At 40.5% G+C, this 14,232-nt stretch overlaps 1 protein-coding gene across 1 annotated transcript in view; it reads left to right on the top strand.

Moving 5' to 3' along the window:
* The window catches only part of LOC307260984 (connector enhancer of kinase suppressor of ras 2-like), a gene marked incomplete at both ends in the record, with an annotated part of 31,249 nt that extends 25,078 nt beyond the window's left edge, over positions 1 to 6,171 (top strand). The window contains 6 exons of the mRNA XM_080041405.1: positions 493 to 564; positions 907 to 974; positions 2,386 to 2,486; positions 2,572 to 3,049; positions 5,830 to 6,032; positions 6,124 to 6,171. Of these exons, the coding sequence (XP_079897531.1) occupies positions 493 to 564; positions 907 to 974; positions 2,386 to 2,486; positions 2,572 to 3,049; positions 5,830 to 6,032; positions 6,124 to 6,171 (970 nt within the window). The remainder of the gene's footprint in view (positions 1 to 492; positions 565 to 906; positions 975 to 2,385; positions 2,487 to 2,571; positions 3,050 to 5,829; positions 6,033 to 6,123) is intronic.
* Positions 6,172 to 14,232: the final 8,061 nt, after the last annotated feature.

Genomic DNA, 14,232 nt, shown 5'->3' with positions numbered 1-14,232 from the left:
CTATATTGTTCTAGACCTTGAATGGCCTTGTGTCCGAAATGTGCTTTATAAATAAACTTGCCTTGCCTTGCCTAGACGTGGGTCTGGATTTCCAGGCTACAATTTGTGTGCTTTTGTATAGAGAGTTATGGAACATTACGGAGTGCAACACACTTCAGATAATGAGTGTGCTACTTTGTACAGTACTGTGTGGCAAATAGCTGTCAGCTCATCTGTGGGATTGTTATTCACTAACGAGTCTAATACCAGCAATTTCAAACTATTAAGGTTACAGATGCACACAAGCAAACTGGCTCAGACTTATCCAACAGCTCCCAAAAACACGAAAAAACTGTTTATCACATGATGCAAAGTCGTGCTGTCTCTGCATCAGTCGGAATTACTGTACTTGTGACCAGTTTATCTCCCCAGTTAATGTGTGGTATGTATGTATGTCCATGTTCCTGTGCTCAGGTCGTATTAAGTATACCTTTCGTTTTTTTCCCTTTTCAGCGCTTTCAAGGCTTGCCATCCCAAGATAAAGACCTTCTACTTTGCAGCGGAAAATGTAGACGACATGTCCCGGTGAGTTAATGGGGATTTGATAGTGCCACATCTGCGGCCACATTTAAGCCCCAACTGGCCAGAAACTGAATCCCCCTACCGGACTGCCTATTACTATCCTTGAAAAAAAAGGGCAGCTTTGTGAGGCGATTGGTCAAACAGGGAGACACACGCACGCACGCACACACACACACACACACACACACACACACACACACACACACACACACACACACACACACACACACACACACACACACACACACACACACACACACACACATACACACATCACATCAAGCCTCAAGATGTTTTATCAGATGTCAAGCTGCTGTGTGTCATGACTGTTATTCTCCCCCGCAGATGGCTGAGTCGTCTCAGTATGGCAGTGGCAGGCTACTCAGAGCAGGAGAAAATTTGCCAGGACCAAGGTGAGCTTAGTCATACCATGGCGCTGCAATTGGGTCTTCGTCTGTAAGCAGTTATATAAAACTGTTTAAGCGGTGCAGTTACGTTTAGATTAAGGAATCATATATAAATAGGCAATGACGAATGCATAGAGGATTATTATGCCTAGCCTCATTTGGTGCGTATTTTATGTGCTATCGGATTGTTCACACCGGTAATTTTCCATCTTCTCCTTATCTTCCTTTTCAAACAAGCAGCAAACAGGGGGTGTATTGGCTGCAGGCTCATGACATGACTGTATCACACAATTAGCAAAATAAATCTGCCTCATTTACGTACATCTCAATCAGTCTCTCAAAATGAATACGTTTGACCAAATTGCTCAGGTTCTGTCAGGTTTGTACCAGTCCACATATTTTAACAGAAAAAAAACTTTATTTGATTATGTGTCCATGCTCTTTTGTAAACATGACTACATTGTTGCCTAAAAGTGAAGACAACTTGTTGCCCCCACATCTTAACGTCGGTAGACTTCAGGTTTATTCTTTGCTGTTGGGTGACTTCCAGCATTACTGTAGATGAGCTTTATAAGGAAATAAATGAACCCTTGGCTCATCTTATGTGATTTGTGGATGCAATAACCTGGACAAAACAAGAGTTGATAGAGAGAATTCAATAAATAGATCTAGATCAGTGGCAGAGGCTTTTGAACACATTTCCTCTGTGTGTGTCATCTCCCCTTCACGTCTGATTCAAGCATCTCTACTTAGTGCTGAATATAAATGCTAATTTATTTTAGGGGCAGAAGGCGTGCTTGTTATGTTCATTTTCTGGCTTCTTACAAATGGGCAGGAAATAATGGAACTAACCCTTGTGCTATTTAGAGGAGCCTACGTAGCAACCCTGCGGTAGTGGGTGGCTGAGATTAGGTTTGTCATAGTTCTTTTATGAAGAGTGGGGCTTCATCATTCACAGACAAGGTGATAAATTGGACCCTTAACACGACTCCACAGGAAATGTCACATCTCACATTCATCCTTCTTCACACTACAACAGGAATCGGAAACCTGGAATCGTACATCCCACCTTCACCACACCGACACCTATCAAAACACATTCATGGGCAGAGCAACACTTCAGAAGCTAACTATCTCATAAACTGTGCATGTGTATAATTTGCATCAGCTTTAAATGATCTAAATTCTTTAATGCTTTAAATGATCTAAATTAAAAAAATGTGATGATACACAGCCTAGGCACTGTATATGGCCATGTCAACAAAGTGAAATACCTGTTTAAAGGGCCTAGGCTGTGTATCAACACTGGATTATTTTTTTCAGTACACACACATCACTGACTCCACCTTTTAAAGAGCTTGGATTTGATTCTGTTATCAGACATAAATGCATGACACAGTCCGTTTGTTAATGACAGATTACTGGAGTGAGAGCGATCACGAGGATATGGAAATGCCGCCGATGCCCAAACAGGACAGTCCACCACCACCTTATGACACCTTTCCTAGAGCGTCCTCGGTGAGTCTGTCAGTTTAACAACAAGTAACCCAAAGTGGCAGACTTCCCCTTTTTTTTCTAAAGGAACCTTCTGTTTTGTGTTAAGGTGAGTCCCTACCTGGAACCCAAGCGTGGCCATCATCTCTCCTCTTCCGACACGTTCCAGTCGCGCTCGTCTCATGAGGAGTACCACTCTGAGCCTCAGGAGGGCGGCAGAAACACCAACAACGGCATCTCTCCCGGCCAGAAGAGCAGCAGCCTGCGGAACTCATGGCAGCTGCAGGAGAGCATGGAGGGCAACGCCAGGATGCACTACCTCCAGACCTTTCCCGAGGACAGAGAGCGACTGGCCATGGAGTACCGCAGACAGTCCACGCTGCCCGCACAGCGCAGCCTGATCCAGGAACAGTACAGAGCCCTGCCCCTGCCCCTCAGGGCCAGTATGGATTCAGACGCGGGTGGGAAACCCCGCAGCTTCACGCTACCGAGAGACAGCGGCCTCCACGCTATCCTGGCCGCCTCCGCCGCCGCGTCAGATGCGAGGGAGCCGCAGCACTACCAGCTGGAGCGGCCTAGAGACACTGGTCAGACATCTCTCACACACCACAAACAGAGACCTTTGACAAATACAGAGTTTTGTTTCACACTAGACAACTAAACAACACACGTAAACTTATCACTTAGTTGAACTTCTTTGGAAGTCAAAAACACATTTAAAGCTACAGTGCATAACTTTTTCAAATAAATAAATGTTGGTTACATTCTAAGCAAATTTTGCAGTAGTTGATTCTATTGCTAAAAACCTGGATATATACAGCAGAAAGTATAAGACCCCGAGAGGGTACTCCTGTAGTTGCTAGGGGGCCTTTTCAGGGGCAAATTGAACAAGAGTGATTTTATAAACAAAACAAAAAAGTATCCACATATTAGGACGGAAATAAACACATATAATATTACAAAATGGATTGTATTTAGTATGAACACAGTCTGCACAGGAAATGCTTAAGACTGCATGAAAGCTAGTTTGCCAGCAAGAAACTGGTGACAGGTGACAGGTCCACCTTCTGCTTCTCCAGGAAAACAGATACAAAAAAAGGAAACAAAGTCTAACAATTGACATTTTTCAATAGCATTAAATAACATCCTATTTAAAAACTAATCAAATGAACACATTTAGCACCATGATGTATGGTGTTGATGAAGGGGTACTTGAGCTGATCTGTTAAAAGATTGGAAAACCCCTGCAGTGGACCATTAGACGAGATAAGGTTATCATTGAGATCCTCCTGAAATCTTTAAATGTATGCAGCACTGCAGCTCACTGTTATAAGCTGGTCAGTCTTATCTTCTGCATAGTGTTGAGCAAGTGCGCTGACTTTGTCGTACATTATTTTATTAAAGCTGCTAACAGGCAGTCAGAGCCAGCTAATGTCAGAGGTTGAATACTCGCTATTATTGCTCCATTGGTTTGGATTTGAAGCCAGCCCATTTGCCGTCCCTCGAAGACCTCCAGGGCAGTTGTCTGAGTGAGTGTCCTATTTGATAGTGATTTATCGTGGCAGTCCACGTTCTCTCTTTCTCTCTCTCTCGCCCTCTCTCTCTCTCTCTCTCTCACTCTCTCTCACGCTCCCTCTTTTTCTATCTCTTCTTCTTATTCTTCTCTTTCTCCAGCCCAGATCGAGATGTCATTGTGCCTCTCGGCAGTGTTTGAATGGTGAAGCGAGGAGGAGCCCTTTCAGCCTGCGTTAGTGTTGAATTGTGAACAGGATAAAGAAACGCGCCTAAGGGTCCTCTCTCCCTGTCCTAATTTATCCATTTCTCCACCGTTGGCTCTCTCCAGCCCAGCCTGTAAAGACGAGAGAGAAACTGGAAACAGTGCAGAAACTAAAGACGCACGATATATTTCAAAGCACAGACTCAAAGCTTCAGAACGTACAACCCTAATTCCAAAACAAAAAAAATCCAGTGTGTGTCGACCATAGATATAAATACAACAAGATATAATATATTTCTATCTGTGTGTCGACTAACAGATTTGGAGACCTACGGTAGTGTTAGTGTCGTGCCAACAGAGGGCAGTGTGCGTAAACATTAGACAAGAAGGCCATTTGTAAGATCGTGGGTCTGTGAAGAAACCACTTCATACATTGTAAACAGGAAAAGTCACATAGTACTTTTGTGAAGTGCAAAATGTGATATAAACAAATAATCAAAACAGCTTCTCAAAAGTGAGGATTTATTGCTTTTTTTCTGTCTAAAATGACAGTAAACGAAATACATTTCAGGTTTGACAAAGTTTCACAAACCAAACAAAGAATAAATCAGGAAAATAATCAGCAGAATAATTCATCATTCAAATTGCCATTAGTTACAATCCTGTATAATCCTGTAAGAAAAAGAGCTCCACCTTAAACATCTAAAATATAAGGCTACGCGACATTAATTATACTTTTGATCAACAGAATAATCATTCCCTGATCATATTTAAATACCTTTACTTAAATTAAATTTGTTATAGTGTTGTTTTATTACTTAAGTGAATCTAGATACTTCCTCCAGCTCTTGTATGCTATTAGTGGTGCTTACAGCATAAAACAGTTAACATTTGAAAAACTCTCCAGCAATATTTCTTTCCAGAAATATGTTCCGGATACTCAAGGTAATCCACTGACCTTGCTGTCAACATGTTATATTTTTGAGTCCCTTCACTAGCCACTTGTTAGATCCGGCTGCCTGCCATTTCATGCGGGCCCGGTATTATACAGCCAGCTCGTGTTTTGTGTGGGCAGAGAGGCTGTCTGCGCTTTCATTTGTTGGAATGGTGAAAGATTCACTGCTGAAATTATTTAGTTAAAGTTTATAGTTTGTTGTAGAGTGTGTTTGTTCAAGTTGAATTCACTGAATGCCGACTTGTTCACTTGTCTTTTTCCTGTAAAAAAAAGTGAAATGTGTCACCTCTGAATACAGTATAAAGGTGCAACTTGCAAATGTGGGTGTGTCAGAGAAGTTAACATTTTCTAAGGAATATTCTCATTATTGAATAAAAAAGCTTTCCTCACAGGAAAATTGGATTCCTGGGACACTGTTTTTAAGTTGGAAAGCTACCTAAAAAGTTACTATTTCACTGTTGTTGTTTACACCAGCAGGGCCCACAGTTTTGTTAACATACATATTTTAGTCTTACGTTTGGTTCCTCAAAATAAGTTTGATTTATGATGCTAGAATTATTCAATATTATGGATTACATGTAGAGAAAATATGTTTTGTACACTTACCGCAAGCTATAATTTAACCCCCTCCCCTGAAACTGCATAGTGCACCTTTAATGTATATGCTTTTGTTGCTTGCTTGTTCTTGTGGCCAGGCCGTGGACGGGACTGCAGGTTGCAGGCAGACTCTCTGGGAGATCTGTACCGAGCTCTGGAGCAGACCAGTCTGTCCACCTCGGCTGACCACAGATCAGCTGGCCGCCTGGAGTACAAGCGTTCGTTTGTCCGCCGAGTCAATGACCCCCTTCTCAACGACAAGCTTCATCGCCTCCGGATCCTCCATAGCTCACTTAATAAGGTAAATCAACATATTTTGAGCATGTGTGTATACGTATGTATACTTATGATTTATTGGCTTAAGACTTACAAACACCTTCACCTCCTTACAGAACGTCCCTCTGCAAGACACAAACCGGTCAATGGGCTTCTTAGGGTAAAGATGAGTGGTGCTGACCAAACTGCAGACGTATTGCCTCTGCCTGTGCCTCATGCAGCCTGCATCCCTCTGCCGGAGATAAAAGGCTCCAAAAAAAAATCTTCTTCTACCTGCTCGGCTCTACATCTCCTTTCCTTTTTCCTTTTACATTCTGCCTCGCTCACCTTGCAGTGTTACTCTCCACCCCATCCCTCTATTGTAAAGATGAGGGCTGGAACATGTCTTGTTTCGGGCCAAATAACTGGTACACTCGCAGGGTTTACTACTGGCAAATAAGCACTTTGTGTCTGTGCCCGAGAGCTTTGTAATAAATCATCGCTCACATGCATGGCCACCACCCCTTGCTTCCGTTGAATTGATTTTGAACATTATGCTGGAGTTGTGTACATCCGCTAAGTACGGTTTGACGGAGGAGTAAAAAGCATAGCTATTTTGGATGTACACAACATTTTGTTATGCATGTTTATGAATAAAGGGTATGTTTGTTTCATGAGTGTACAGGGTTTTAAAGTATATTACAAATACTACAGCAACGGTGTCTACACAATGTTTTGGGGTACTTATACAAATTGTAAATCAAGTGCTGTGCCTCAGTGATTGTGAATGTACATTGTATTTTTTCCAAGGGAAACAAGAGAAGATGTAGGAGGCAAGCTGTTCCTCACAAAGACATAACGCTTGGCAATAATGAACTAGTATTGTAAATTACAAAGGAATGATCAGAATAGTTGTCTATTTTTGTATGCATGCTGTCTATCTAATTGTTTGTAAAAGGGTTTTGTATTTCTGAGTGCGTTTGATCTGATGAATACTGGTGTCGAACAACTGCCATTTTGTGTTTTTATTTTTCAATTTGCCCATGAAACTGCAGAAGATGTTTTTTAAGTGTTTGCCACAAACACAGGAGTAAATGTATTTATTAAATGTTTAATGTACAAGCATGCTTTGTATTACTAAAACACATTACCTTGCCATTGGAAAATTACTGACGTTGCACAAGTGTGCCATATTGTAGCTACATTACTTTTTTATTGAATAAAGTATGGCATGGGCACACATAAGACCCATTGTTGAATGTTTTTTCTCTCTCCATATAATTACATTTCAGATGACTGTTATTAGACTCTACTCTTACCAGGGAGCTCAACAAAGGTAATAATACACATGCACTCAGTATAAATGAAGCCTCAGGCAGTCTTTGTCTGAAGGATACGTTAAATCTGGCTAAATCACATAGTTAACAAAGACTATGCAGAAGAGCATCAATACAGAAAAAGAGTGCACTGCAGTCTACGGTGTAAGCATGTGCACACATTATCCAAAAGGGAATCATAATGGGATACACCAGTGGTTCTCAATTACTTTCTGTCATGCCCCCCCTAGGGGACAGACATTTTTTCGCGCCCCCCCTAAATTGAAATACTGTTGAGAACCTGCTAATATTTATTTATTTATCTGTACAAAACCACTGTATGAGTTTCTGGCACGAGCATTCTGCATACAATCACCTTATTATCAAATTAGAAACAAAAATTAGCTGAGGTAACTTCTGCAGCAAACAAATTAAAAGTTCAGTTTATTAGCTCAATTTGTAACATGTAAACAAGACTGCTCAGTCTGTGTGAATCAGAGACAGGACAGAGAAACAAGAGCAAATGATTCACTGAGGTTTGCATTTTATTCAAAACATTTTTAAACTGTGAACATAGTTAAGGTGGTGTTTTTTTATTATTATAGGCCAATAAGCCTTCTGTGATGCGATAACCAATAATTCATTAATGTTATTATTAGTCTACTAACTTGCTTGATTTATTTTTAAATAGCCTACAGAGACACTTGGAGAAACACGTGGACATTTATTTACTGCAAATCGCGGCCTTGCGGATATGACCATACACAAGGGGGGGCGCGCCCCACCATTTGAGAAGCACTGGAATACACCACATTAAATTCATAAATTTCCACAGCCACAGTCTAACATCTGTATAGCTGTTTATACCATATTAATAGCCTTTATATTACCATCTTGTCTTGTGATAAGGCTATATTGTACATTTAGTTTCATTTCTTGATCAAGCTGTCCTGTGTTAACAATGACTATAAAGAATTGTGCTGAAAGTGATAATTGAGATGCTTCTTTTGTTGGAACTAGAGTAATAGAGTTCCCACAAATAAAACCCACATATACTATTCAGAAAACATTATAGTTATGAAGCATACTGGATTAAGTACACACATATTTGTTTTTTCATTGTTGTGTGGAAAATTATCTTAACAAATGTAAGTGACATGAGTTCACTAGGAGATGTTTAAATGTTTTAACACGTTTAAACATTAACGCTGGGGTGGAGGATTTGGGGAGAAAATGGCAGTTGGGATAGATACAAATTCAAATACCTCAACCGCTCCACTTGTTCTCTTTGGTCCCTCCCCTATGGTCCCTCCCTGACACGCTCTTCACCAACAAAGTTGTGCCAAAGTGAATGGACAGTCCCAACAGCCAATAAGAACAGAGAATCGGAGCCTCGCTCTGATTGGTCAAAGTGTACAGCTCATGTTAACTTGACCAATCAGAAATCATATACCCCAGCTTTAATCATCAGATTTCTAATACCAAAGCAACTGCGATCAGTAAGGTGTTTGTTTTCAACTGAAAACATTAGATCCACTGTGTATTTAAAGCAAACAGTGGTCTTAATAGAGTCTGCAGAGCAGGCAAGACAAAGTGTGAACGACAAGGGTGTGTGGGCAAACCAAATACATTGTATGGATCATTGAAAAATATCTCAGGCAAGGCAAGGCATGTTTATTTATATAGCACAATTCAGACATAAGGCAATTCAAAGTCAACGCATGCAATACATCAAGATTAGACATTAGAAATTGCATTTAAGCAAAGAACAAACACTGGCAGACAAAATGTTAAACATTCAAAGAAAATGCATTTAAAAGACAATAAAAACAACAATCCAGCATTCCTGCAATTATAATCCAGTGTGCAGGTAGGCACAGTCAAACTGTCTTGAACTCATTACATGTTAAGCACAAAGCCTGAGTTTCAGCATGCTAATGTTAGAATATGGCAAGCAAATGCACTCCAAATGTGTTGCTCTGTGCTGGCAGGTCTAGTTTTTTTCTCAGTAAATGAGACAGCAAATGTGATTAAACAACACGCAGCAACAGGAGATTCTGTAGGTCATGTGTTCCCACAGCCATCACTTTTCACCACTCAGAACAAACCTCTCTAGCCAAAATCATTTGTTACTTGTCTGCTTTTTCTGCGGAGAAATTCAAACAACCGTAGCCTTATGTGTTGAATACTCAAACCATATATTGCTGGATTGAGAATGGGTGGGATTATTAAAAAGTACAGGGATAAAAACATATTAGTGTGGTAAGATAGGTGACTAATGTTGAATCGACTCTGTGCTATTTCTAAAAAGCAGCCAACAGAGTAGTTCAGTAGAGTTAGATTTTGGGGGGTGCAGGTCTTGAGGGCTTTGAGTTTAGATTTGCCGAATGACAATGCACAAATCCTCAGGATCTGCGCATAGGAATAGATGATCAGGATAAACTGTGGAGCCGTTTACAGAACTACAGAGAGTAGGAGACCGATGCTTTCAACAGACGTATCTGTACACGCAAGTTTCACCAGCAGCAAGTAATTAAAGCAGCACAAATTGTCTATGATTCTCCCACAATACCGCAGCTGAAGAGTGAAAATACAAATGAGAAATGCCAGCATGGGGTAAAGCCAAAAACAATAGGTTTGAGAATCCTCTGTGACATGACCCTGATAATTTAGCGGATAACAAATGGCCATGTACCTGACGTAACTCATCGCTGCTAGAATTGTATGTGTGTAGGGCATAGATCTGTGTCTGACAGAGCGCCAGAGATATCTCATGAGAGCGTGACAGCATGTTGCTCAGCAGTGCTGGCAGTAGGCCTATAGCAGTGCTCCCGTACAGACCGTTGACAGCCAAGTTACACAGCAGCAAATTACCTTTTTTGATTTTGACAAAAAGTGATTTTGACAACAAGCATTTTCTAGAATCTGTGACTCACCCTTTAAAGGGTAGCACAGCTGTTATCCCCACAAACGCATCACGGATGGCAATGCACCTTAATAAATCAATTGATGCTATTCAGGATTTAGATCATGAGGAGCTTTCCCCAAAACTGGTATCTGGCCATTCGACTGAGAGAAGGCCTCCCCAGAACTGGCAGTTGTGTTGTCCGACTGCACTATATGATTATTTGACTGTAAAGCTAAAGAAAGGACTGCTAGCCTGACTGTCTGTAACAGAAAATGGTTTGGTGATGATGATTCCAAGTTTTGCTATTTGTTACATGTCTATGCAATTCTGAATATCAATAGATTGTGTTCAAAATGTCCAATACTGGTTGTATTGGTGTACTCTTATTTGTTCTAAATCACAGTTACGATTTATTTGAAATTTAAAACTATTTTGTTTGACCTCTGCTAATCAGCTAAATCAGTCAATAATGTAAAGAAATGTTTTGTGTGTCAAGGTACATTTTATGGATCACCGCTGAAGTTGCAAGTTATGCGTTTAGGTAAACACACTCATTAGAGGGTCACTCTGAGTTACCATTCCTCTAGAAAGCAATTAGACTTTTGCCACGGGTGAAACCTCTTTGGACAGCACCTTGAGAGGAAAACAGTAATGACTTCCCTTTGGAAAAAACTGATGTAACACTGATGAACATGTGTCCAAAGGGGTTGTGACCTTTAAGCTGCAATGCACAGCAAGCATTTGTCCGGGGCGCTTAATTCTCCATATCTCACCAAGCTGGTTTATGCCAACCACCACCCAATCATACTTTGGCATTTGACAAATGCATTTTATTTACAGTACATACAATTTAAAGGTGAAGTAAGCAGTTTATTTATGTTAATATAAGTGTTAAACCGCTCTTTATTCATACATTGATCATGTGCGCGTTTCGTAAAGCCGATCTCTCAGTCAGCTGCTCTGCATGTAATCGGCAAATAAACTTATTGGAGGATCCTAAAATTTCTATCCAATCACAAGAGAGAACGGTACAAACCGACACCCGTCTCACTCATGGTCTCACTGCCGGTGCACTCCAGAGCAACAGATGGGTGAATGTTTATGCGCCTACAATGGCGGAGCAGGTAAAAATCCTTCTCAATGTCTGTTTTGATGTTTTTTATCATGTTTTATCACACTTATGGATCTGACATGATGCTAGATAACTCGCTGCTTGAAGACCGCAGTGCATTTATGTGGTGACGTAGGGACGAGCGAGGGGACTGCTAACTGCAGTAACTGACAGGAAGTTAGCTAAAAGAACCATTCCGCTTACAGCACCTTTAACAAGAGAGTCATTGCATTTGTTTCTAACAGTATACATAAGGGCAGAAAAAACACTTGGGGGTAACATGCAGTGTACGAAGACAAGGGCTAAGCAAACTTCTACCTCATAGATGACATGGAAAAGTTTTTCTGCTAACTTTGTTGCATGTATCCCTTTCACCGGTTCACTAGATAAATCAATCCGTCTTGACGTTTGGCAAGCAATCAGTGAGAAAATGAAAACCATGTGAGGTGGACACTAGCCCTGGTTGTTTGGTCCAGTCCAGTCGAGGAGGTTAAGCCCCTGCTGTTTAACCCAGTTAACTAAACTCATTTTTCTGCTCTTCCAATGCTACTCGACTCTTTCTGACTTCCCTTTAACACACGGACGGACGGACAGACAGACAGACAGACAGACAGACAGACAGATAGACAGATAGACAGATAGACAGATAGACAGATAGATAGATAGATAGATAGATAGATAGATAGATAGATAGATAGATAGATAGATAGATAGATAGATAGATAGATAGATAGATAGATAGATAGATAGATAGATAGATAGATAGATAGATAGATAGATAGATAGATGGATGCCGCCAGGTGCCCCTGCACCACTGCTCCCTGGCCCAGATGTACATGGAAGCATCACTTATTGCCAGAGGAGGGGGATTATCAGTCATGCAGCATAAAATGCAGTAATGTGATGTAATAGTGAGTTAGCGAGTACTGTTTCTGTGATTCAACAAGCTCCTGATAAACAGGCTCACTAAAATAAAATAAAAAAAATGTGCCACAGCCTTGAGGCTCATTTCTAAAAAAACTTGCCAAGACAAACAAAATTCAAACAATAATTTTAATCTACAGTCATTTGTTTTAAAAAAACATTTTCTTGGTGGATTCTTTCTGGGAAAGATGCACATGCAGAACCTCAAATGCTAATGCTGTTTACAAGATGCTGCTCTCTGCAAATGTGCTCATAAATAGCTGCATTAGTGGAAATTTAGAAGAGAAAAAAAACGCTTTCTCTGAACGTGAACATAAAATGGCCTCTATGTGCTTATGTCCCTCAATCCCAGAGAGCAATAAGGGTTAATGGTGGGCATGTGTTTTAAATCATCTGAAAAACAAGCAGTTTCTATGAGAATGTTTCTTGCTTTTCTCGTGACAACAACACGTGGTCACGAGTTGGGCACATTAATGCAGGTTTCTTAAATGTGATTAGGAAAACCAGGTTCTCTTATGGATGCTCATAATTCCATATTATAAAAACCTAGTGACCAGTGTGCTGCTCCGTATTATCTGCACTCCTCCCCTCTGACCAAAATACAAACAGGCCCGGGCCTGATCCTCATTTTGGAGCAACAGTGTCAGACGAGAGAATGGCTTGTATTCGTGTGGTTGTTTTGGCGCTCTTGGTTGTCTTGCTGCTTAATGGTAAGTCTTTTAAATCATTTTGCCGAACATCTTTGCAACTCTAATCTGCAGATATTAGTGTTAACAGGGCCTATTTTTCATCATTTCATTTGACATTAAACATGGCTATAATATGTCCCATCATAACAGTTGTGGAGAATGAGGCTGCATCCTTTCCTTGGTCGTGCCCCAGTCTAAGTGGAGTTTGCAAAAAGGTTTGCCTCCCCACAGAACTGTTCTTTGGACCTCTAGGCTGCGGCAAAGGCTTCTTGTAAGTATAAGTCAGACCCATGTTTACGTCAGTGTATATTGCCTATATTTATTTGCTATTGAAATGTAATACGTGTTTTCTTTCTTTTTTCCTCCAAGGTGCTGTGTGTCTCATTTTCTATGAGAGTGAAATGCCATAAGATAAGGATGCATAACCGGTCCAGTCCACCACTGCAGTCCATAAAAAATAGCATTCGGCCAAACTAGAAGGTTTGGCAAGCGTCACAGAGGATGAGTCAGACAGAAGACCCTGTAGTGGAGGATCTTATTTTGCTTTTTACCATCATGTAACTCTAATGTTGGACTTAAATTAACTCCTGGTATAGTTTTTTTTCCTCCTGGTTTTAATGCCGCTGAGATGTCTGGGGTGGAGTAAAAGATAACATGAAATTTCTTGCTTGTTTGTGTTTTTTCTGAACTTGTACTTATGTATTATCTATGAGTTTGCTCTGAATTTCACCTTGGAATCTATCCATTTATTTTCCTTTGTACAAGCTGGAATTAAAATTGGACTCAAAAATATAATATAAGACATTATAAAATAAATTATAAAAGTGAAGAAACCTCACAGCTGCATCCATTATACAAACATGACACAGAGTATACAGTCCCTACTGCACATTACAATATGTTTTTTTAAATTAATATTTGGTATAAATTGCAATCAATGGTCAACTTTGAAGATCAGTTGAGCCTTCCCAGAGAGATATATTAAAGGTGAAGTGAGCGATATATTTAGGTTAATATACGTATTAAATCGCTCTATATTCATACAGTGATCACTTATAGGCCTATAGTGTGTGCGTTTCATACCTCCTATCTCTCCGTCACCCGCTCTGCATGTAATCGGCAAATTAAATTGTTCTGGGATCCCGAAAGTAGTATCCAATCAGAAGAAAGAATGCTACAAACCGGCACCCGTCTCACTGCCGGTGCACCCACAGAGCAACAGATGGGTGAATGTTTATTCGCTTACAATGGTGGAGCAGGTAAAAATCCTTCCCAATGTCTGTTGTTTTGATGATTTT

The sequence above is a fragment of the Ammodytes marinus genome (assembly GCF_949987685.1).
Source record: "Ammodytes marinus genome assembly, chromosome: 14".
Lineage (NCBI taxonomy): Eukaryota > Metazoa > Chordata > Actinopteri > Uranoscopiformes > Ammodytidae > Ammodytes > Ammodytes marinus.
The sequence above is the reverse complement of the archived record's forward strand: the minus strand, read 5'-3'. Positions and strand labels throughout refer to the sequence as shown.